The 26,282-nt window shown below is 47.4% G+C and overlaps 1 protein-coding gene across 3 annotated transcripts in view; it reads left to right on the forward strand.

Moving 5' to 3' along the window:
• LOC142572152 (proprotein convertase subtilisin/kexin type 4-like) overlaps positions 1-26,282 on the forward strand; it is a 208,040-nt gene that overhangs the window by 108,108 nt on the left and 73,650 nt on the right. For all 3 annotated transcript variants that reach the window (XM_075681061.1, XM_075681060.1, XM_075681062.1), the window contains exons 2-3: positions 7,603-7,701; positions 14,484-14,582. In XM_075681061.1, coding sequence (XP_075537176.1) covers positions 7,603-7,701; positions 14,484-14,582 — 198 coding nt within the window. The remainder of the gene's footprint in view (positions 1-7,602; positions 7,702-14,483; positions 14,583-26,282) is intronic.

The raw sequence follows: 26,282 nt of genomic DNA on the forward strand, positions 1-26,282 counted from the left end.
CCAATGGTCGAGGCGCGTTTCCATCATTCGTTTGACTGAGAAGGAAACCTGCGATGCCGTTCCGAGGCATATGAGTGAGTGAGTGATGTGCGCGCCGCAACGCTTCGCAAGAGGGATTGGTGTGCGCAGGCGGAAATGGTCCCAGCTCGGCGATTGATTTTTTTTCGTTATTCTGTTTTAGATTTATGATTGGCATTTTCTTTTAGAGGAGAGCTTAGCCCGTTGGGAAACTTCTCGTTTATCGGAGTAAACGCTCTTTCTCCGCGTTCAGTTTCGGTAGATAATTCAATTTTTCTTTCGCCTGAGATCTCTAAGGATGTGTTCTGAAACGAATCGTTTCTTTTTTTTATCACTGTCATTAGCTCACCGAGGAAGCTATATAGCTGCGCCAAAATCATCCCGCTATAGGCGGGCCCGAAAGAAAAAGAAAAAAGAAAGGAACAGTAACGTGAGAAAAAAAAATTCTCAACGTGTGATACCAAACTGATTCACGTATTCGCCAACATACAGGCAATATACTATAGCACGTGAACTTAGTATCTGGTTGATTCGTGTTTGGTATTCTTTCGTTCGCAGCGGGAAGAGACAGTCAATTAATATGAGGGCGCAGAACGTGTGAGAAGGAATTTGTGCGCGTCGTAGTGTTCCTCTCTCTCTCTCCTTCCACTTGCACGATTCTTTTAGCTTTACTAAGCTCTCCGGGTTTGCGCGGCACTTCCCAGCTAGTCTCCATTTCTATTTAGCCAGGAACGGATTTTGGAAGAAATCGTCACATTCGTTTTGAAAAGCCGGCCGAGAGATGGAATTATCCGGCGTCCCTACGAGACCTCTACATGAGCGTTATGATTTTCCATTGAAATGCGATGTGTCGACTGCCGCGCAAATAATTCGACACTCAGACCTGTCCATCGCGGTCAGAAATCATTTGCTGTGTACACTGTTCGGTGCCATACCTTCTGCTCCACCTTTGTCGTCTGTGCTGTGAAGCGTCATCGACCAGGACGTACGCATTTTTCTCTTCAAATTACATTGACTGCGCAGTCTGCAAGTGTGCTGTAATGTAGACACACAGGGGATGCATATATCTGTGTTAGGGTAAAGCAGTTCTTCAATTTTATTTTTAAAGTCTAGTTTTGCTGCTGGGTCTTCGAGGGCATACAGAAACACTGAATATTGGTATCGTCCGAACGCTTTACCCGCCGCGCTTCATATCAGCTTTTTGTCGGAAAACGTCCGGGCATCTTCTAACTCATCCCGTTCGAGATCAAAAGCCAAGGGGAAAAAAGCGAGAAAGCTTCCTGTCTTGTTAAACGCCCGCATTGCTCAGAGGAGCCGCGCCATGTTGTGTTACATACAGCGTTCGATCCGCTTGTAGCCCTGTCCAGAGTAATCTATCCACCGGGGCGTGTATGCTGTCCATTGCCGTGTTCTTGCGTATTGCTTTCTTGCTATTTACCTCGCGCGTATCGAGCGCTTCGTTTCTTTCATCCGCGTTCGCTTGTTTATCTACGGAAGCTAGCGCTGCCGTCAAATATAATGGAGCACGTATATAGACAACTTCAACTGTATACGACATGTTAAACTTTACACGGTGCGCGTTTAAAGTATCCACATATCTAAGTGCGCTTTGTGACACGCTGTTTGCGTCCACTGACGGCTTCCGCGCAGTTTGACGTGGACCATGCTGTTGTTCGCCGCGCTTAACTTGTTCGCCTGTCGCCTTTGGCGTGTCTCAGTTCTCCGAAAGAAAGGACTGACTGGAAACTCAAGTAAACAGCGTCAATATACGTGCTAGCTTGCCCGGACCAGGAATTTGAGCGCGCAATTCGTGCTTGATTTTTCTTGTAACGTGTGTGTAGCGCGACCCCATGCGCTCAGACTGAGCAAACGTATGGTGTCGCGAAACCTCCGAAACGCGCTATTTCTATATAGGCCGACAGGTTGTCGTGTCAGGAGTCAAGAGAAAGAGCCGCGTTCACTTTACGCCCGACTTTGTTGTTTCTTTTATAGTATTATTGTAGTGTAAGGATATCGTGGACGTCGAGGGCGGACGACTTTGTGCGCTCTGTTGCTACTTTCTTTTTTGTTGTTTCATAATTTGTTTGTTAACTACGCGTTCGGTATTCGCTGCTACGAGGATGTGCCAGGCGGCTACGCGCGAGAGCTGAATATGTATAGCGCTATACAGGGACATAAAAGTAGCAACTTCAGCCTTTCGCGGTCCTTGCGGCGTGCGCGTCTTTAGCTCTGCTGTGAGAGCGAGAACCAATTTGTCGGGGGTGCATCCTCTCGAGCCGGAGGCGCAGCTGTGATGTACCTAATTAAGTCACAAAGAGAAGTTATGTGTGTCACCTTGCTGTGGTAAGGAACAAAAGGAGACGGTAGACAAATGGTATGAAAGATGAGAAAAGTTGATGTCAGAAGTAACGCGCCTAGTTTCAGCCCAACTTCCTTTGCTGTCGCCGTTGGAAGTGGAAGATGATTTCATTCGGTGGCCCCCTGCGCTGCTTGTTGGTGGATGCGGGAACAAATAAGTCCGCGTGATGAGCGGGGTGAGTGGGTGCTCGAAATGTCTAAATATTCGAGGCAGTCCACGAGAGGTTATGGACGCTGTTCTTAAAGATGAGTCTGCTTGTGTCACTCGCTAGGGAAAAAAAATAATGCATTGAAGGCACGGAAGCATGGCGAGTTTGCAAGACTCACGTGATGTCCTCGTTCTTCGGCGCTGTACAGTTATTTCATCATACACTGAAGCGTGCAAAATTCTTCCTGCGCGGCCGGACAGTTTCGCTGCCGATCTTCGTGACGTGTTTTCGGTTTGCATCAGTATACAGCCTATTCGTTTTGAAAAACGAAATAAGGTGAACAGTAATTTAAGTACTTGCTGAAGTGTCGTGTATGGCTGAACGACTGCACGGCCTTCCCTAGGCTGTCCCTAATTGTCCAGCTTGCTGCTTGGGGGCCGTTAGGTACACTTCTTCTAAAACGCTTTGAAACCGCCGTGCATATGTGATATCTGTTCGTGGCTGCTGTTGACTGAAGGGCCCTCGTAGCACACCTGATACATCTAAGTTTGGTCAAGTTGCGGAAAATGTACCTTTCAATCTCGGGCTCCCGGTGCAACAAATGTTCTTTCAGCTCTGCAGTGCGTGACTGGGTATACAGGTGGCGTCACGTGCTCAGTGGCTTCGATACATTTGACATGCATTGTACTTCTGCATCGAACTTTGCTCTTGAATCTTGCAAGCTCTGAGCTCGTTGCTGCTGAATGCGGACAAGGAGGTACACCGTGTATCGCCTGAATATATATACATATTGCTTCAGCTACTTCACTCACTCCTGGCGCAACCTTCCGGGTTTAATTTTTTTGCTTTATTTTCTTTGTGCAGCGCGTGGGCGCCCTTCTCTTTCCGTCGTATCAGTGCACACGTCCTACTTTGCAATCTACCAGCACGACCGAAAGCTCTATCCTAAAGAGCTCACTGCGTGAAAACGAGCTGTATAGCTCTTGCTTTTTTCCTTGTTCGCGTACACTGCTCCTCCACAAGACTTTGAGCGCAGGCGCGCTTGCACGAGATACATATATTCGCGCAAGCAAAAGCAAAATGGGGAGTTGGAGAGGAGGGTGATCCCAGCGAGCCCCTGGCGACGTCCACAACGAGGTGGCGAAATCGGGGCCGCCCGCGCGGCGGTGCCACTGGCACAAGCGGTGTCGGCGACGGCGTTTGTCCAGATATCCGGAAATTGAGGGAACTCTCCGCAGTGGATGGACAGCGTCCGGACGACCTATGGGCGCGGCTGCTGCACAGCGATCGACTTTCGCCTTCGCTCTTTCCTTCTTCCCTTTTCACTGAACGTATAGCGCCGATAAGACCGTGCGCGCTAGCTCGCCTGTCCTGGCTGATAGGATTGATTCCTGTCCCCGTTTTGCTTCTTTCTTGATACTCTTCGCTCGCTCTTACACCAGCATACCCTTGTGCCACTTCTTTCTCACCCTCCTTCCAACGGGTGCAAGTCTTTTGTTTTATATCCGGTCCCATGCTTCCGAGTCCTGGGATTCCCCCCGGTGGCAGATTTACCCGTGAATTGCTGACTCCCGCGACTCTCTCTCGAACGCCCGAAGAAATATGGCCGGTCCCCGGTCAGGATTGCTGCCGTTAAAGTGGATTTTCTCTTTGCCGTTCCGGACTGTGGACCGGAGGGCAGTCGCGGAGTGTTTCTTTTGCGAGTAGATGGGACACAGCCTATACAGGGCGTCCTGCGGCGCTTCATCTGTTCTGCCTGCCTCTCCCGCGCAGTTTTCGTGACAAGATCAGCCGGAAAAGGCGTCAAATTCCTACTGTGTAGCTACGTAAAGCTATACTGTAAGGCGAGACTCGAGAAATGTCTAGCTTTCACTCACTCGTTTATCTACGCGTGGAATCTGTGCGCAGATACGTCTTCACGTGAATTGACGGTAGTCGAGATTTCGTTTACTTTCGGGGGTGAAAGATTATGCACCAGACAATGACCTGAAGAGAAAAAAAAATGACCAAAGGTTGCACGTTCTGGTACCTTCGTCTCAGCTGCGTAGCCCAGACTTTGTTAGATTTGGTTGCACGCACAAGTCCTGGCAAGACGTGTGCCTAGGCTACCGAAAAAGTAAATACAAAAAGACCAAGCGACTTGCCTCTACATGTGCAAATTCATCGACGATACAGTTAATCTTGAATAATTGGCATCCGGCTACAAGGCGTTTACTCGATTTGCGAATGTCGTAGTAGAAAGAGTGCAGCTTAAGGCTAAATTATTTTAAGCGATGGAACTCGCATGATTGTTTCTACTATTTACTAACATGTTTACATTTCTACGTTTCTACGTTGTCGCATGTTCTTACGCATATCATTACGATGGCTTGACTAAAACATGCTCCAAAAGATGATCGCTAGAAAATATGGCTTTTTCATTCATTGATCACGTAAGCGCCCATTATTGGGACACCATGTGGGAGTCGACTATGTTTAGCTCATTTTGTATTGCAGTAGTGCAAGCTAACGCAAAAAAGACTCTTCTCAATCACTCACACACCTATCCACGCGCACACGTATTGACACACGCACACGCGCGATACATACAAGCATGAGAAGCCGCATGCAAACAGTGGTAACTCAGCGCGCGGCGCCTTTCAAAGTGCGCACCGCAGCACCTGCAGTTGACTGAAGCCTTCCAACCGTTCATCTCTTCTTTCCGGACCTTCGTAATAATTTTCCTGTCTCGAAGTTTTTCTCTTCTTTTTTTTTCTTTTTTTAGGCTGCCTATTCCACGTCCTTTCACGTATCTCCTTGTCTGAAGTCTTCGCATTTCTGGCACCTTCATTCAAATGCAAAGTGGTTCCAGAAGTTCCCACTTAGAGCCAGTTATGTTGGCTTTATAAAGCGCTTCGAAGCGGCTTTACCCAGCGAGGCGATATCTGAAAGAAGACTCTGATGTTTCACGGGGATATTCTTACTTTCTTTTTTTTCTCCTCTACCGTTCCTTTTTTTTTAAGAAGCTCGGTGCGTCTCTGCCCTCACGCCCGATCTCCGGCGCCTTTCATGGCCCTTTTCATTCTGAGTGTATGCCATGTACTCCTGCACGCGGGGCTGGCGTTTCCGAGTCTTTCCTTCCATCCTCGGAGGAGGCATCTGGAGACGAATGGTCGGAAACGTGCTGCTAGCGGCCACTGATTTACGATGCACGTCCTTGCGAACGCGCACCCTCAGCCCCAACATCCTAGCACCGCAGGCTAAGTGAAAAGCGGCCGCGTTCTGTTTGAGGCACGTATATATATGACGTTGCGGAAGGTACCATACTTATTAGGCGTAATAAGATTTTTTGAAAAGATTGCGAATTTTGGTATTGTTGTGCGATTTTACGAATGTTTCGCTGATGTTTACGAAAAGTATAGCTCTGTTCGCAAAGGAGCCATCATCATCAGTAATCAGCAGTGCACGGTCTTGTTGAAAGTCAGTGATTTTCTTTGCCCTAACACTGTGAGTGCAGTGCTTAGATCCTTCAGCTCGAAATCGGCGACATCAAAGTCGCTGGAGTATCGCTGAGATCTCATAACATGTTGCTTTGTCATTCTTCGCTGCTCCAAGTTTGGTGCTGCTTGTGTGCTGCCTCTGAAAGTAAATATTAGTCAGTGAGGTTCGTGCATGCGTATAAATCGAAAAGCGTATACTTGGGCCAAACTTTCAAAAAAAGAAAAATGTTATCCGCTCACCTCAATGTCGTCGGGTTCGTGGAATTTCGCGAGTTTTAAGGTTCACGGGAATGGCAGGTATGTATGTGGTGTGACTTGCGGCTAGTCTGGCGCTCGTGTTCGACGTTTAAAAATTTTATTTTGCATTTCGCTATGCATAGCGCGTGTGCTATTCGCACTCACGGGAACCTGAATGCAGAACCCGCCACTGCGTACCAAATGGTAGCGAGACACCTTACTGTACCGTGGACGCAGTTTCGGAAACTGTACACATGAAAGTTGTACATTCAGTAGAACGGCGTCGCCTCGCGGGTTATACCCACAAATGCCTACGATGGGCACCGTCGTAATTGACGTGACGGGGCGCCACAGTGCGCGCACTGCATGCGGTAATGGTGTATTGTGGGCCTATGGTGTTAGGCTGCTGAGCGCAAGGTCGCGGGATCGAATCCCGGCCATGGTGGCCGCATTTCGATGGGGGCGAAATGCGAAAACAGCCGTGTACTGACATTTAGGTGCACGTTAAAGAACCCCAGGTGGTCGAAATTTCCGGAGTCCTCCACTACGGCGTTCCTCATATTCAGAAAGTGGTTTTGGCACGTGAAACCCCATAATTTAATTTTGTGTTGTGGGTTCCTTCTTTCCTTCGCCCCGTTTTCGTAAACGCCGTTTTCTTGCAGCATGCGGTATGATATGCCAGCCCGCTTGGCTTTCTGTACTTACGTACCTTGTCATATTTTCGCATTCGCACGCACTAGAGGGTAAGTGCCTAGTGAATTGCAGGAATGCATCTCTCGGAGTCGTCGCAGGGAAGTTAAAGGTCTTGGTGGGGGTGCATCGAAGTGAGGCGAGCCTTCGTTTGAGAAGTGCGGACCCGTATTCACCAAAACGTTCTTGTGCTAGAACTAGAGCAGATGCATGCCTGCGATTCGTTATGTTGGACATAATAGCGAAGGCGGCCCGGCCCTCCAGTGGCACGCGGCACTTGCGAAGTACCTTCTTAATTCAGTCCATTGTTCTATGTAATGTCGCGAAAAGAAAATTATTCTTGTATTTCGTTCGTACTGCCAGAGTCCTTTAATAGCTATTGAAGGACTCCGGTACTGCCAAAACGATGCGCTATGTTGTTGTACTATATCCCTCTCGCTCAAATTGTAGACAAACCAGCCAACGGGTATGGCACACCCCATATGCGGTCTAACCCGAGCTGACACCACTAAAGCCATGTCGCCGGTTTATCCTGCGCGATGCCGGGGAAACGTCATTGAAGTTTGTGCTCGCAGATCCATTTGTGATCCATTTTTTCGTGTGCCCTATGAAGTCGGCGTATAAACTGCACTTTCTCGAATTTCACGGTGACCTGTTCTTGTGTTTTCCAGGTGTTTGGGGACCACTATCACCTACGGCATAAACGCATCGCCAAGAGGTCCCTGCAGCGAAGCGAGGAGCACCACAGGAGTCTAGAACAAGAACCCAATGTAAGTGCGTGGGTGTGCATCCTTCTGCGATGGTGGACGCCGTCTTGTGTAGCCATCATCATCAGTAATCAGCAGTGGTCTTGTTGAAAGTCAGTAATTTTCTTTGCCCTAACACTGTGAGTGCAGTGCTTTCCTGTCTGCACGCTGAATGTGCTCAGCGTTCCTGACAGGAAAGTAACAGAGGGTGCTATTCAATAAAATAGCACCGTAGCGCCCTCAGGTTTTCGATTCAGAATCATAATTTATTGTTAGAAGTTGTATCACATTACAATTATTTAGTATGTAGAAGGAGGTCCCATAGTCAAAGACTGTATCGGGACCTCCTGTACAAGAACAGTTATGATAGTTAACATCTCAAAGCAACAAGGGCATATAATAAGGTAGTATACAAGCAACAGGAAATGAGCGTTAACAGAGCAAAATACAGAATTGATGACAAATAATAACAAGGTTTACCATATCTCATGGTAGCAAGAAGAATTGTATGGGAAGAAAATGCCAATTTCCGTCGCGTTGCGGTTCCGAGCCAGTCGGAGTTGTCGTAGCAGTTCTGTGTGAGGCGTATGTGAAGATGGCGAATTCGGCAGTATGACGAAATTTGACAGTGACTGAAAATTGGCACCCCGGCATTCATTATTGGAGAAATGAAATTTCCGCGGGAATAATTCTGAGTATCGGGGCGAGACATAAAGGCGCCGCGAACCACGTCACGTTCAAATTTTTTCGACGCCTGCGCCATTATCTTTTATCTCGGAGCGGTTTCGAAACTCTAAACCGGCGCTCTAGCGCGCGCCGTTGTTGCCAAGCCAGCGGATATTTAGAGTGCTTGATTAATGTTTAAAGAATACGATTGCAATGGGGGAGGTGCACTGGTATAATAGGCTCGGGTGTCATCGCTCCGCCCCGTTTGGATGAACGCGGTGAGGATCGCAGGCGCAATCCATGTAGCGCAGTCATCGTTGCAGCTTGCTCACGCGGCGTCGCTAAAACCTTGAGCATAAGCTAATGCGGAGTATCATTCGTGGAAAAAGCGGTCTGTGCGACGTTAGAGGCTCGTCGCCGTTGCGTGAATAGTTACTTCAAGGGCACGTTGCGCATACGGAATGTGTAAGTAATTTTCTCACGTGTCATGGGTGTAAGCGACGTATATCTCGAAAAAGCATGCATTACGTAACAGCTAAGATATGGAAAAGCTAAATGCTGACTATACCGCTATTCTAACGCATTCGGCGCGTGCGCGCGATACACGTACCTATTGCTAACGACCAGTAGTCGCTGCGTTTATGTTCTCATAATTTGGATAGCTGCATGCACAATGCGCTCGTGTACATAACCTTGCGCGCGAGTGCTCCGCCCTCAGCGCCGTTCCTTCGAGGCCTTGCACTGTCCCGCCTGCCAGGCAAGTGCGCGACGCATTCTCCGCAAGCTCGAAGACCCCATGATTTTGCTGCGTTGCCCGGTTTCCTTCCATTTTCCGTGGCAGCCGGATGCGCTCGGTCGCGCGCCGTCGTTGTCGCGGAGTCGCTCGCCTGGAATTAAGATCTCTCTCTCTCTCTCTCGCTGCGGCGGTATACACGGCGGCGGCGCCTTTCTTTGCTTTGCGCCGCGCACGCACCTTCGGCATGGCTTCATCGCCCGGCTTTCAAGGCGGCGCAGGAAAGCACGCGACTCGCGGTTTCGTAATCTGCGCGGCATCTCGCGCTCTTATGAAGATAGCCCTGGCGTCCGCTGCGACGCGCGGTTCAGCAGACCGTGAAATTAAGTTTCGTACTGAGTGTGCGCGCCTAGTCGTCTTTTTTTCTTTTTTTTACTTATTTCCTTTCTTTTTCTTTTCTCGTTGCCCCCAATTCTAATCGCCGTTTTCCATAGCGCAAAACGTATTTGCCTTCGCTTACTACTATGCGCGTGCCAGGTGTGAAATAATCTAGGCTTTCTGTATATTGTCGCTGGGTCACTTAGTTTGTCTTTCTTTTTTCAACTGTGTTTCCTTCACTTCGATAACTTAGGCTTAGAGTTGAGTGAGTGTAATTAAACCCTGAAGTCGCGGTGAAGCGTAGCTTAAGTAATACCGCGGCCGAATTGCAATTATTTGTAGTTTGCCCCAGGTTCCGAAGCCCTTCAATGAAGGGTTGAGTAATCGGGCCTTTTCAGGTGGGACAATATGTGGCCAACTATTCGCGAAATGTTCCTGCCCTTTGTGCTTGCTGGTACACTGACATTATATTGCTAGTTGTCCGTAACTCGAGCTTAACGTGTGTGTTTAAAGTTATACTGCCCAAAATTCCCCGGCCTCGAATTTAAACTAGTAATTTCGTCGTAATGTCATAGTTCGCGATTAAATAAAGGCACCGTAGAGCCAATAAGTCAGAGCTGAAATTGTTTACAGTGTTGTTCTTGAAGTTGCTATTGCACCTAGCCGCTGCAGTGCTTCGTGAACACTGCCTCATCAACTATTCTGCTGGGCCAGGTCTCGAGAAAAACAGCTTCGGTGAAATGCCAACACTTGTTAACTGCAACGTAAACAAGGCATCGACGTCATGAGCGCAACTGCGCCTTACTCACGCACTTCCTCGTTTTTTTTTTTTTTTTCTTAGCCAACTAGCGCAGTTTTGTTTTCAAGCGGTCTCTGCCGCCGCTTTCCCGCATGACACCGGTGCCCCGAGCGGAAGCGTGTCACTCGGGGCCGTCATCGTTCGCCCGCTGCATGCGCGCGAGCCGCGCTGCCGAGGCGGAAAGCGATTCGCGCTGGCTCGAATAAATCACGGTTATCGCGGAAACCGAAAGTTGTGAGAAGTGTATAAAGGCGCGTCGATCGAGTGGAACGCAGAGGCTTCCAACATTTCCTCTTTTTTATTTATTATTTTTTTCGTCCGCGTCATTGCACACCGGTGCGGGTGCATGTAGATGAACGCGCGGGCTGCAGCCGAGTACTAACACACCGTCGAGCATTTTCTTTTGTTTCTCTCTCATTGCGTGTTGACGTGAACGCCGTCGTCCTATCGGCGTCCTTTTGCGAAGCTCTTTCTTCTTTTCTTTTCCTTTTCTTTTTTTCTTTCTTTTTTGACGCCGTCTGTCTCGTCATCGCCGACCAAAGTTTCCCTGTAGCTTTTTCTTGACAGCACAACAATGGTTTCTGAAGCGGCCTGTTCACAGGTTTGCTCGACCTGCGTGCAAGGACGGTCGGTCGAGACCTCACCCCGGATAACTTCTTGCTGAATCGGTTACTCCTTTCTTTTTATCTTCACGTCGCTACCCTGTTTCCTTCTCCGGACTTGTGCTTCGCCGTCCTTGTATAGTTGTGTTGGTACCTCCGTCGTTCTACCCTCAGCAACAAGTCGCCTTTCGTTTTGGTTTTTATTCCTGCATGTTTTTTCCTTCGTGTAGCTGTTTCTTCGTAACACGTACGGCGCAGCATTCGACGTCGTCGTTTGACTACTGTTCCATTCATAGTGTATTCTGAACGCATTGTTCAGAATACACTTTATGTTTCAGAACGCTTTATGGTTTAAAAAAGTAGATGTTTACCTGACATTCGAGTGCTGCTAAGTGTTCGCTTATTATTAGCAGGTGTGCGCATGTGGTATCACGAAAGCTGTTAGAACATATTGGACGCTGCCTTTGTTCGATTTTGTTTTTTCGGTTGAATGATTATTCGACTATTTTAAGGCGAAATTCATGGCACCGCATTATTATTTTTCGTTACCAAGTTGTGTTAATGCTTCCAAGACAGTCCGAGAGATGTTTTGTTACTGAGTACTCTCGCACGTACAACGTGCAGGAAGCAATTCCTTGTTTCACTGTATGATTTTCTGTTTCATATAGAAAAATAGTTTGCCTTCTTTCTTTTTTTTTTTTTTTTAAGACCGAGATGGATCGGCATCTTGACTTGTGCTGGCTGTTCCTCTTTTCTACACAATCAGCATCACGTAATATGCGCGTGGCGAGTCTTTTTGGTCTACAACATACTGGCCTGCGAGGCAAGTTCGTCGCATTAACTCAACGTGGAGTTTGTGCACCTCATGCTTTGAAAGTGTCGCTTTAGACAAAAATTTCCGATTCATTAGACCTCATTGAGCTCTAGAGTACTGCAGGCATTGAAGGGGGCGAACTGTACTGCAGCTATTGATGGGAATTCAGGGGTATTGCAGGGTACGGCACCTAGTTAACTGTGAAACAGGTACTGAACGTCGAGCTTTTGCGCTCAAGTTCAACAACCACTTAAGCGCAAGCTTGAGCTAGTGCACGCGCGGGTTGCAAAAAAAAAAAAAAAAAAAATAGTCCTTCCCTTTCTCCTAGGGGGGAGACGCCTGAGCTTCTATGACTGTATACGCTTGATTCCCCATCGTTGTGATCTGTTCTGTGTAACAAAATTGGTCGTTGTCTGTGGTAAATAGCTCATAAATAGATGATAGGCGCTTCTTAAACGGTTGTTATTCCTTTCCGCTGCGAAGCTGTGACATATGTTTAGCATTTTCAGAGTGTTGCCTTTACTTCTCGCTTTACTGTTGCGGTTGCCGACACGGCGCCACAGCAATACTTAATGGAATATGGGATGAAAAGAAAACAGTGAGATCGCATTAGACCCAATGGGATACCATAGTCGCTGCGATTGACGAATGAATAAATATTTTTTCCCCGATCCGGTGTTGCCGTGCCGCCTTCTCGAATTTCCCGTTACGTTCAATAATAACGCTTTTACGCGCAAGCTGCTTACGTGTGGCTGCCGCACACGGATTCGTGTAATCTCGTGCCTGTGCGTCGTACACTCGGGCCCGCTGCGCGTGTGCTTCCACTATTGCCGCTGGTTTTCGCGTTATTTGAATTAACAGGAGGGCAAGATTAAGTAAACTAAAAAAGAGTGTTTGCATTTTTGTGACATTTAAAGCTCGCCGCCGAAGCAGCTGTTTGCAGCTATCGTTTATATAGCACTGTCGGGCCTGACCACTTCGACGGTTAGGGTAAGAAATATTTTGCAGAAAGGCTCCGAGCTCGGCATGACGCCACTACGAGTGCATGCCAGGTACGTCACGAAGCACGTAGGAAGGAAGGAAGGAAGGTTCATCGCACGTTACCCTGCAATTCTTTCTATTTTCGTTGTTTTCTTTTTTCGCACCATAAAGGAAAACTGAATTTCTATTTTTGTTTCTCTCTCTATCTCCAGGCGACAGCCGAACACGCTGTACCAGTTTCCGTTCATTCGTACTTTTTTATTCTTTCTTTTTTTTCACCTTCTCGTCTTTCCTTCTGCGACACTTTTTTCGCTGGTGCCTCGCACCACACGACACTGCGGATGAGACGTCGCCGACAACGAGACACCCCGCGCTTTGCTTCCTGTTTCTCGGTTTGCCGAGGACAAGCTACAGAGAGCTGGCGTGAGGAGCGTGGCGAGGCGATGACGCGACGCGTTCGTTTTAATAGCACGCAACACCCATTGTCTTCCTGGCAGTGTGCCCGAGTGTATATATACATATATATACATGCGCGTATGTGTGCGTACATGTTTGGTAATAGTACCGTGCATAGGTACTCTCCCAGGGCCAGCGGTAGAGACCTTTGTTTCGCCTCTCATCGTGACCTCGGTGGAATGCACGCTTGCATACGTCTCGACTTCATTGTCTTCCTGGCACTTGTGTTTTCGCGTTTGCTTAGGTTGCGTGTGCGCGCGACGTTCCGTCGACATTGCATTGCATGCAACTTGCGGGGGTTGTTATGCGCGCGCAGCTGGCTTGCCTTGGGGGCGGCCGTCGCATATATACGCTTTGTGGGCGCATAACTTCGAGCAACACACCAGAGGCTTAGTGCACGTAATAAAAGCTCGCCCGTAGCGTGTCTCGCGGACAGCGGCGTACGTGGCCTCGGGGGATGGCGCGCGAACATCGTTTGCTCGTTCCTACCTCCAGATGGGATTCGCGCGCTGCGTGCGTGCACTACAGTCTTGACGCGCGAGAAATGAAATGCGCATTAGCGGCAGTTTGTAGGCTCACCTTAGTTTGCGGATGAGCTAGCTGGTATACGACCAGCGATGGGTAGTTTGTTCTCGTGACCCAGAAGCTTGCTAGGCCGAACGTGAAGAACCGCCGGACTGACTCCTTTCTCCATTAAAAAATAGGTTAACGGACACCGGAGTGCTGGGGAAAATTGGCGCCTTCAGCGTGTTCGTGTGGTTAAGCGCCACGGTGTATGGATGCCGTTGAGTGCATGGTTTTAAAGTACCATTGACAACTGTGGTCATGATGATTCCGTCTACTAGATGTCTTGGAGTGGGCTCTCGCCAACTCGATGGACTTGTTTTACGAAGAGGTCGCGCGACGTCTGACTATACGTAATGCTTTATTTACTGCTGCCTTATATTTAGGTGACACTAATGAGACCTGAAGGGGCTGGCTAAGTCTCTTTGTCGAGAATTTACGGAGGTTCTCTAGCGCAACTCACTCATGAATGGCAACAAAGTGTTCGTTATTTGTGCCGGAAAGTTGCTCCTTGTATAGGTATGAGATAATTATCTTCTAGTTCCTCCTCGATAGGGTGGCCTCCGACATATTTATGATATCCGATCCGGGAAAGTTATCGCGTGCGCCGCCTAATGGCAACCAGAGAACGTAGCAGTATATATGGCTACTACATATCGCATGGTTTGCGCATATAGGATCTACTGTGTGTCGCTGTAATTTGGCCACTTCTAAGAACAGGTTACGGATTAAATGTGTGCAGCATGCGCCTCTGTTACCTCAAGTCGTCTTGGGACCTCGGGTTTACCGAAACTACTTACTTTTTATCTGCAGGTTCGGTGGCTTTCGCAACAGACCCTGAAGCGGCGCAGCAAGCGAGAATTCCACGAAACCGTCCTCAACGATCCACGATGGTCGGAAATGTGGTACCTGGTAAGTGCAGTGCTTAGTTTGTGCGGTGTTTAAGTTGTTCTTTCTTCCTTTCTTTCTTTCTTTCTTTCTTTCTTTCTTTCTTTCTTTTTTCGTGAGTACTGTGGACGTGCGTCCAACGGCCACTGTGTCAATGAGATCTGTCGGCGGTGTACTCATACCACAATGTTGATCGCAGGAGACCTTTCAGCGCCGTATTTCAGGGTTTTTTTTTTTTCTTCCATTTCGCTCCTTGGCTTCAGGGTCGAACGTCGCTAACCCATAACGTGTACACCCACAAGAACGTGTAAATCTTAACAACCAGTTATGGCGGGTCAAGTTCAAGTCTGCCTCGCGATTCTATTTGGAAAGAAAGACGCCTTACCCGATGGCGTGCGTATATCGTATGTCGGAGCGCAAGTTAGTTTCCTCTTTTGGCGTTAAGACTTACGAAAAGAACCCGCGGGCTGTTTCTGCCGGGTCGCGCCCGCGCGCGGTTTAAACTCCCGGGTCACATAATCATTGATCCTTGCGGTCAGGTGCTCGCGAAATCGATGTCCACGCAAGGCAGGTGCAGTCTAGGTGCGCTGCACCGCTCTTTCGGGGAAACACGGATGACACCTTCGGTCACGCCACGTTCCTGGAATCTCGCACCGCGCGCGCGGGTCCAGGTGTTCACTGCGGTTTTACTACATCCTCCTGTACCGCCCTCCCCCCCCCCCCCCCCGTCCCTCTTCTTTTTTCTCCATGTGCTGTTACGGCGTGCTTGTCTGGGTGCTCGTCGTGTGATAAGATTGTTCTGTGCTTTTTTTCTAGTGAAGTTTGCATTTTGCATGACCTTGTTTTATTATACACAGCCGCTCGCAGATTGAACGAACTTATTTTGCCGCCTATCGGGCGGTCCATTTTTCTTTCTTCTTTTTCTGTCTCTGTTTGTGTACGTCCGGCTGCTGCGCTTCTCGCCCAACTGACCCTCGCGCCGCGCTAATCGGGGAGGGCTCGAGGTCCACCCTCCCGTCGAGATCTTAGCAACGGCCTTTCCTGTCACCGTTATCGAGCTGCGTGCATTCACTGGCCTTGAAGTGGCTGCTCAGACATAAAGGCGCGGCAAGGGCCGAGCTGCGGCATAACCCTTTTGGGCAGGTTCCTCGGTTTAAATGAAAAGAAAATGAAAGAGTGCGAAGCGCGATCGGCGCGATAACAAGCGACGGTGTTTACGCGGCGGTGAATAATAGCGAAATTCACCTTTCGATTCGTTCGTATACCTACCTGATGCGACGTTCGGAGTTAATCGTTTAGTGTCAGGCGCGCATGTCTCTGGCCACATCCCAGTTCGAAAGACCTGCTGCACTGGTCATTAATTAAGAGATAGAAGTTTAGGACACGCTATCTCTAAGTCGCTGGTCGGTGATTGCACTTAAGTATACGTACACCTGTTATCCTCGATTTCTTGAATACACCGCGTGGCAATGTACATTATTTATTTATTTTTATTTATTTATTTATTTATTTATTTATTTATTTATTTATTTATTTAGCATACTTCCAAGGCCAGAAGGCATTAGAGGAAGAAGTGGTAAATAACAAATGTTTGCGCAGTAAAACTTAGAAAGAAAAATACAGCTATAACAAGCAAAGAAAAGCATGTTAGCAAAAGGCTTCATGGATGGTAGTCCTGAAGCTGTCGATGTCTGCGATGGCGGCGACGGAAGCGGGAAGGTGGTTCCATACTTCGCTAGTCTTCATAATGAAAGACTCGCTGTAGTGCGACACAATGGCACACCAACTTTGTAGCTGTGGTCTGAACGCGATGACACGTAGACGGGAGCGGAAAAAATAACGTCTTTTGGGATCGGATTGTAATGATACGGTTTTATGGAACAATGAAAGGCGAAAGCATTCGCAGCGCAAAGATAGTTCAAGTAAGGCAAGTGTTGCTTTCATTGATGATACGCTGGCATGCCGAGAGTAATTAGATAGAATGAAACGAGCTGCGCGATTCTGGACGGATTCAATAATTGCTGAAAGTGTAGTGTTTTGGGGGTCCCAGATAGCGCATGCGTAATCTAATTTAGGGCGAACAAGAGTTTTACATAGATGTAGTTTTACTGAAGAAGGTGACCGGGAGAAATTGCGTCGTAAGTACCCCTTCATGCGGTTTGCGTTGTTGGTAAGATATTTAACATGTATGCGCCAATAAAGATCTCATGCAATTATGTGGATGCCGAGGTACTTGTATGAAGTCACAGGATCTAGTAGGATGCCGTCAAGAAAATACGCGCTGCTAACGGTGTGGCCCTGTCAAGATATTCGCATGCTTCTACACTTATTGATGTTGAGTCGCATCATCCATTTATTGCACCATGAGGACAATCGGTAAGATCTTGAAGTTCATGCTGATCAGAGGGTTGGCCTAGCTTTCTATAGAGGACGCAATCGTCGGCAAAAAGTTTTATTGATGAAAACGTGATACAGTCAGGGCGGTCGTTAATGACAATGAGAAGGAGTAAGGGTCTCAACACAGATCCTTGTGGGACACCGTATGAGACAGGCTAAAGAGTAGACGAAAAGTTGTTAGCAGTCACAAATAGGGTGCGGTCAGAAATAAAATCTTTAATCCAGTGGAATACCTTGGTGTCTAAGTTCAGTTTGGTTAATTTAAGAAGTAAGTCATACGCTACCTCATCGAAATTGAGCGAAATCCAAGAATATTCAATGAACGTCAGAGCTGATGTCGTTATTTATAAAGAGATCATTAGTAAAAGATAATAGCTGCGTTTCACAGGAAAACATATAGTGAAAAAAAATTTCTTATAGAAATTTGATTAAGTTAGAATAAATAACGTGCTCAAGAAGGTTACATGGGATGCTTGTAAGTAATATGGGTCTGTAATTATCGGGAAGATCTACATTACTTGACTTCTGGACAGGAACCACCTTTCCTACCTTCCAATCACCGGGAATTGTGGAGCACTCTAAAAATAGAAAAAAAAATATTGGAAATATATATATATATATATATATATATATATATATATATATATATATATATATATATATATATATAATGCATTACATAAATATTGGACAAGATAACAGACGAAAGTATATGTCCATGCCTGGGGCCAGCGACATGTTTTGCAGTTCCGAATGAAAATAGCATACATACATCTTGCTACGCCGGCATCACGAGCGCGTGACCTGTCAGTTCTGTGGCCTTGGGGTATGCAAATCTCAATGTGCGATTCTCCCCTCGTAACCGCGGCGTGATGAAAGAGTTTGAGTCTTCTCGGATAGTGCCTTCTGCGGTACCAGATAGTCTTCAGAACCGGTCTCGCGTATAATGCGCAGCTACTCTGTAGCAAGAAGCATAGAAGCGATGTGTGTGTGCCTTAACCTGTTCTATAACGGATTAAGGCACATTCACATAATTTCTACGATCCGTGGTTTGGCGCTGCATGGAGTCACTCTAGATGCAGACGCGGCTCTGGCTGTCTTTTGCGGCTCTTATCGATGCCGACTCAGTACTACGAAAGCACTAATCAAGCACGTCCGAACAACGAAAAAAGTTTATTACGTAATATCTGGGGAACATTGTGTAGGTCTTTTTTTTTTTAATCAGTGCAACACCTTTGTGATCGGGCTCGAACGAATGCAAGACGACACCACGCTGCATAATAACCTCCGTTCCTTTGCTCCCGGATGCTTTGCCCGCCGCAGGCGGCAGCAGTGACAGACTGCTATCACTGAAGGTTAATGGCACAAAATATAAACAGCGTGGAATGCTCCTGCCATGTGTTCGCTAGGCAAGTACACCTTGGGTGGCCAAGCCTGCCTTTATCTATACGCGAGTCGACTAGATAGTGTACGTGCAGCGGTCATTGTTGATATCTCTACGCGCTGCCGCATCTCTCACAGTGGCTTTGGTTGCTTTGTGACATCAGCCTCGGTACCGCTCTGACACTGGGATGCTGCAGTCTGAAGAGCTCCGCTTGTTCTGCAGGAGGACATGTTTTTGGGCAATAGTTGTACATGCCTAAGGTCTTAATGCAGTGTGACGACACAGCTGTGATTAAAAGGCTTGTCGCAGGTGCTCACCGATGCATGAGTATGCACTTGTTCTGCAGGCCTGGGCACCTAGGAAAGCTTGCGCGAGAGACGTCATAAGTATGTGCAGATGAGCGCTGTTGATCATGAAATCTAATCGGCAAACTCCTTACCGTCCAGGCCCTCGTTGCCTTCCCTCTTTGTCCATATCTAATCGGCAAACTCCTTACCGTTCAGGCCCTCGTTGCCTTTCCTCTTTGTCCATATCTAATCGGCAAACTCCTTACCGTTCAGGCCCTGGTTGCCTTCCCTCTTTGTCCATATCTAATCGGCAAACTCCTTACCGTTCAGGCCCTGGTTGCCTTCCCTCTTTGTCCATATGTAATCGGCAAACTCCTTACCGTTCAGGCCCTGGTTGCCTTCCCTCTTTGTCCATATCTAATCGGCAAACTCCTTACCGTTCAGGCCCTGGTTGCCTTCCCTCTTTGTCCATATGTAATCGGCAAACTCCTTACCGTTCAGGCCCTGGTTGCCTTCCCTCTTTGTCCATATGTAATCGGCAAACTCCTTACCGTTCAGGCCCTGGTTGCCTTCCCTCTTTGTCCATATCTAATCGGCAAACTCCTTACCGTTCAGGCCCTGGTTGCCTTCCCTCTTTGTCCATATCTAATCGGCAAACTCCTTACCGTTCAGGCCCTGGTTGCCTTCCCTCTTTGTCCATATGTAATCGGCAAACTCCTTACCGTTCAGGCCCTGGTTGCCTTCCCTCTTTGTCCATATCTAATCGGCAAACTCCTTACCGTTCAGGCCCTCGTTGCCTTCCCTCTTTGTCCATATGTAATCGGCAAACTCCTTACCGTTCAGGCCCTGCTTGCCTTCCCTCTTTGTCCATATCTAATCGGCAAACTCCTTACCGTTCAGGCCCTCGTTGCCTTCCCTCTTTGTCCATATCTAATCGGCAAACTCCTTACCGTTCAGGCCCTGGTTGCCTTCCCTCTTTGTCCATATCTAATCGGCAAACTCCTTACCATTCAGGCCCTCGTTGCCTTCCCTCTTCGTCCATATAGCTATAACCGAAAGCTGATGTGTACTTATGTTATAAACAAACGCACTGGTCGTCCAACACGTCCCATGTTGTTGCTGATGCGTGTTCTTCCTTCTCTGCATGTGCTTCCCGTGTGTCTAGTTAACGTAGACGATGTATATGTGCACTTATCGGCAGCCTCGTTGTCGCTGGGGTGATGCTACCAATTGCGTCTTGCAATTGCACCATATTTGGGAGCATCGTAACACTGTCCTCCCTATCTTGAATTCTGCAAGACAAGCCACAACCTACGTGAAATAGCTTTAAAGAACGCGCTGTGTCGGCGTAAAAAAGTAACGGTTGTTCGTCGAGTAGCCCACGATTGCATCATATTTAGGAGCATCGTAACATTGTACTCCCTATCTTGAATTCTGCAAGACTAGTCGCAACCTACGTGAAGCAGTTTTAAAGAACGCGCTGTGTCGGCGTAGAAAAGTAACTGTTGTTCGTCGAGTATCCCTCGAATTATTTTGTCGGCTACTGTTGTTGCTGCTTACGCGTGACAGTTTCTTGCTTTGTTTCTTTCTTTGTTCCTTTCCTTCTTTCTTTCTTTCTTTCTTTCTTTCTTTCTTTCTTGCCGGCCGAGACAACGAAGTTTTAAAAAACATGGTCGTGCCTACTTCCTTTCTTTATATATATTAGCTCAGCAACCCGCCATTCACCTGTTTCTGCAGTATACACTGAACGTGCCATTATGTATGGCGCCCCCATGACAACACGGAAGACGACAGTATGAGCCCAATGCCTCGCCCAATGCCTCGCCCGCCACCAAACGTTCATAGCCAGTTTTGCTTATACCTTCACCTCGCCCTTTCTTCTGAGCTGCCTCGTTGAAGCCACTTGTCAGTCATGCTCAGTCACGGCACTGTATAACGTCGCGAGCAATTACGGCTTTTGTTTGCGCAGCACGCACTATCGCGAAAAGGCACGTGTTGTTTCAAGGCTGTCCGCAGAAGAAACTTCCTGCGTTCCTTTTATCTATATTTTTAATAGTTGTTTCTGCTATTTAATGCAGCGTTGGCTTACCAAAACAGCGCTGCTGTCGTGAACTTGCGCGTATTACTTAAAAGTTCGGGCGCTTGTTTCACCGCAGATGCAGTAATCCGTTAGAAAAGCAAACGAAGGTTCCTCCTACCAAATACCTTTTTTTAAAAAAAGGGGGAAAAAACGCGCCTCCTAGCGCGGGCTGAAATTGCATACCTTCTGCACGCGAAGCGCTTTTCAGTGGGAATGCGCCAAATCATTGACGAACTGCACAGCCTTCTTACTCATCAGAATGTCTCTTGGTTCATAACGAAATAAGTTTTATATAAATGAACGATAAATGAACTAATATATTCAGTAAATGTGCGTGCTAGCTTTGTAGTAGCTCTTTCAGCAAGCTTGCTCCGCTTTATGTAAGAAATTCGATGAGTCACCGTGCTGGAGAGATTTATCATGTGATTTCGTGTATTCTTATTATTTTTAAGAAATACATTCAGTGACTTCTTGTCGTTTAACCGCGACGGGCTGTTTTCAGAAAACGTTATTTCGAGCTGGTAATAACGCTGGACTTGTCGTCAGATGATGCAGATAATTGTGAATTATCTGAGAGCGCTAACTCACTGTGCGACTAAATCATAATCCTTCTAACCCTTTCCTTCTTTTTTATCATATGCTTATTCTCCAACACCTAGCAAGCCGAGACACGCTGGTTCAGGCCGACCTCACCGCTTTTGAAATCTAGTCTATCTTGTCTGCGCTCGATGTACCTCATTCTGAGCAGTGATACTGCACCTACAAAACAGAGGAACACACAGTCACGCTTATCAGTCTTCCTATGCTGCCACCCGGAGTTTCCGTCTATGCTTATTGCCCCTTGAAGAACGTGATCGACCAAAATGAACGCCTGCATAGGCACATATTGCTTAATTGTGTAAACACGCCTTGTCAGTGCTGTAGGCAGGTATGTGTACTTGCCCGCGTCTACTTTCATATCGAATATTTCCTCCTCCTCATCACCATCCTCCTCCTCCTCCTCCTTCTATTATTATTATTATTATTATTATTATTATTATTATTATTATTATTATTATTTGTGCTTCGGCCTTGCGCTAGGCGCGCTGACCACGTGTTATGTTGCTTTGTCCATTATAAAGACCGTGTATATCCGCTTCATCAGCGGTAAAAAACAAACGACAACGTCTGCCGTCGTGGATCATGATACGCACGTACTGAAGTGCGCCACCACGCTTGATGGACTCGTCACAGTGCAGGTCATTTCTCAGGCACACCGCGTAGTATGCGATTGTTTCTCCTATTAAATACCAGTCCTACGGTTCCCACTGCCGAACAAAGCATACACGTTGTCGCCGAGCGCGTTGTCATTCGAGGCAGTAAAATACGATGTCTACGCGATAGTGCACCTTTTGTGGCGCATCGCGTGTGGACAAACAAACGTGTATCACACATCATCGAAGGTAAGGGCTCGCAGGAGGAACGTGCCGGAGGGGTAAGTATTGTTGCGATGTTTTCGCTTAAACCAACCTGTCGCAAGTATCGCACCACTTTGTGCCCGGTGCCGCGCCTTTACGGTATACTGTAGTACCGCTCACGTAGTCTGTATACCTGATTTGTCTAAACTTTACTGTGGGAAAGAAAAAAAAAGGCAAAGAAAGTCCGTTTGCAAAGAAAGAAAGACAGTCCGTCTTAAATAGCTTGTCTGAATTTTGATTCATTGCTGCTTATCTGAGACTTACTAAGGCGCGTTTAGTAATCACTCCTGCGCCTTCCTGACGTTGCTTCACCGGTAGTTCGTCACGGCCCGCTTCGACTAAGCCTGGCAGCGGGAACGCGAACGCGAGAAACGCACACGTCGTAAAGAATACATCCCATCTTCGGTTCAAGTTCAGTAAGTCTGGCAAGCGTCGAAAAGTCTGAGTCGTTTCGAGAAGTTTCTATAGCGGTGTCGCAGATAACTCTGTTCTAGCCCACACGTATCGGCAAGGGTAGATTTACGCATACCTCGCGTACCGTATCTGTTACGCAAGCCAAGAGGGAGTTAACTGTGAACTTCCGTCACGGTGACTAGGCGACTGATGGCGTTCCGCAGCCGAGCACGAGGTCGTGGCGGCATCGAAGCCTTTTGTGCATCACTCGCCAATGGCGCGGGTGAGAGAGACGAGGACCAAGAGTCGCCCCACAAGTAAAACTAAACAGGCACGCGCGGGCGCCTCCTTTGTGTCTCCGGTTGCCCTTGTTGTCGACTTTGTTCCGCGCCGTTGACGTGCCTGTTAGAGCAACGAACAGACTACTAACCCAGACTAGAGTTTTGATCGAATCCTGGCTGCGGCAGCCGGATTCTGCATGGCGGAAGCTTTCTGGAAAAAAAAAAATGTAGTCGCATGCACTTCAAAAAAAAAAAAAAAACTTCGTGTATTCAAACTTAACGAGAGCCCTCCACTGTATATACTATTTCACTGTTTACAAACAGATCCTGCCAAGTTTCCGGTTTTCCTCACTGTAGTAGGGCGGGAAAGAAACACACGGCGAGCCGCTCGGCAATTGCAGCGAAGCAGAATGTCGCAGATTTTCAACATTCTTTTCTGCGCAGCTTATCAGAAACTTACGAATCAGTTCCGCCGTCCATTACACGAAAACGTTATAAATATATTTTTGAGCCGTAATACGTATTTCCTTTATTTGAAAACGTATAAAATGGCGTCCCGAGTGTCAAGGCAGCTTAAAAACATTTTTTTTTTCTTCACATCATGGTAGGCGAACGGACACGGTGCCGGAATTTACTGAGGCTCGCGGACTCACTCAGATGCCGCAAGACGCATGCAAAACATTCCATACGGTGTACCTCGTGGTCCTAAGTGCACGTATGGGACGTTGAACCCTCGAAGTTGTTGAAAAGCTGTCGGCGTCCATACAGGACTTCGTTTTTTGCATCCCGTAAAGCCGCGAACACCCGAAACTCGGAACGTGGTGCACGCGTGCGGGTGCGCAGCTGCTGACGACGCGTGAAAACATGCGTGCTGGAGAAACGTCCGAGCGAAAACACGGAAGCTGCGTTCTGTATCGTTTTTATTTTTACTATGTTTTCACAGCCTTGTGAAGGTCTGCGCTGGCCATAGGTAACATAAATAGTGCAAATGAGTCGGCTTGTATTTTTTTCTTTCTTTTCAGAGCTGTAAAAAAAGCTGAAAAGCAAACAAGCCGACCAAATTAGGATACACCAAGGCATCGTCGTTTATTTTGGCTTCCATGCCAAAGTAATACATGCGCTCGGTTATACACCGTTTTTTCCTGGGCGCCGCCATGTTGTGAACGCAGTGGTGCCGCCTATGAGCAGCATCATACTGGCTTGAGTGAAAGCGGTGTTTTGCATGGCAGGTATACGTTCGGTGGTAGGTTCAGGCGTTTGTTTTCCCGGTCGTGCGTTCTGTTTAGTATGACGTGCGTCTTCTACGGGGTAAACGGTTCTGTGAGACGTGCTGAATGGTTTAAGGCGTCATGGCCAGAGTTTCTGCTGGCGTTGAGGTGGACGGAACACGCAGCGCGATGTGCGCGCGCATATTTGAGCCTACAATCAGCCTCGGAGATCAATTGTATATTCCTGAATGTTCCATTCACTAATGGGGCCTTACTGCAGTATTATCCTGTATTTCTAAGCTGCGGTTTAGGAGCCATGAAACATGCGCGACCATCGTAATAGCGTGGGTACCGTTCTGCTACGATAAGAGTGGTGATGTTATACTTTGACAAGCGTTCAAACTGTTCGCTGCAGGTCTCATTGCGTGACTGCTTAGTTCAATGGATGAGCTTTCCGCCCCCGAATAAAATAGTTTTGGCTAGTAATAGCAGCATACATTACAGTCTCAATTAAGCTTGTCCACCAAAGGGACTGTTTATAACTGCGCGAGTGTCCTAATCAGTGGTAGGTGCTGGATTACAGATATCTTTGTTCTACATACCGCATGGTCCACGCATACGGCATCAGCGGTTATACATCTATAAACGTATCATGTCGAGTAACTTGTGTGGCCGTGTAAGTGTACTTGTAAGTATATGCTGAATAATTCGACGCGCAACGAAAATTAAATGTAACCATGGAATTGTTAACTCGTTGTGTGGTTTATGTATATTGCAAGCACTTTAGTACTGAAGGGTGTACGGGCAAACGACTAAACAGATCGGCGCCTTCATACACGTAATGTAACGCAGCATTAAACTGTCCGGTGTGCAAGGTAGGAAACTTAATCGTCCGGCAACTTTTCTTTTTCTCTGCTTTTTTCTTGCGTCAGCGTTGTCAAGCTACTTGTATCTCTCGCAGCGCGAATGAGCTAATTTAATACCCTTTGCTTCGCTGTTGTGCCGTGTGCGCATTTAATATCGGGCGTGCATATGGATATTGGACATATCTGGTGCAATACGTAGTTAGTATCCGTTAGTCGTGCACTTGCACAAACGAAGTACAAAGCAGACCAACAACAAAAAGTAATCGCCTATTCTTGAAAACACGCAGACACGAAAATAATTTCAATTATCGCTTGTTCCCCCGTTACCTTTGCAGAGGAAACTATTTTCTTTCTTTCTTTTTGAATTTTCTTTGTGGACACCGTTGGAAAACGTTACCGAGATATCTAGCCAGGTACTAGGATCGGGGGGAACAGAGTCACAAATATGTGCTGTTACACTTGCTGATTGTCGCTATACGCCTTGACGATGATTTGAAGACTGCTTAAATTTCACGAGGAAGGCACAAACGCAATATGACGGGACAGGTGTCTGTGCGCCATAGCCTCTACGGCGTGTCGCATTCTGTCCGTGCCTTTTTTGTTCAAGTCTGGTCGTTCTCGAATTGCCACAATTTCCCGGCCAGTTTGTTCAGAGTAATATCCTGCAGCACACATAGCTACTCGTTCTTACCTTTGTGCAAAACGTTATCTTTCTTTCTTTCTTTCTTTCTTTCTTTCTTTCTTTCTTTCTTTCTTTCTTTCTTTCTTGTATTCGCGACACTTGTTAACAAGCTTCGACTGTATACGCCCTTCCTCACTACAGGACAAGGGCCAAGGGGACCGGGGGCGCTCAATTAACTTTTTTTTTTTTCGCTAGCAAGTTGGATGCAGATCGAACAGGTGCCGGCGCCAGATAGCCAGTAATTATTCGGCGCCGAAATGCACCTCCGGAAATTAACGCATCACGACTGCAGCAGCTCGCACCGTTGATGAAGTGAAATTGCGTTTCTTCTTTTTTTTTTTACCTCTGTCTTTCTTACTTAATTTTTGTTGTATCTACGCGTGCGTGCTTGCGTGCGTGCGTGCGTGCGCGTGTGCGTCCGAGTCCTTGGAGAGGCGGTGGGACCGTTTTCCATTGCAGGATCCTTTCCATTCTTCTCCCGACAATGAGAATGTATGAGCTGTCCTTGCCGCTCCTCCGAGAACGCCCGATGTGGGAGAGGAGATAAGGGTAAGACAAAAGGACAAACTGAGAAAATAAAACTGAAATGACGCGTGGAAAGTGGAGGGTGAATCTCTCTGAGTGGCCAGCATGTGCGCGTATTGTAACATTTGCGCAAGCAATGACACCTAATGCCAGCGAGTTTTATG

The sequence above is a fragment of the Dermacentor variabilis genome, chromosome 2 (genome assembly GCF_050947875.1).
Source record: "Dermacentor variabilis isolate Ectoservices chromosome 2, ASM5094787v1, whole genome shotgun sequence".
NCBI lineage: Eukaryota > Metazoa > Arthropoda > Arachnida > Ixodida > Ixodidae > Dermacentor > Dermacentor variabilis.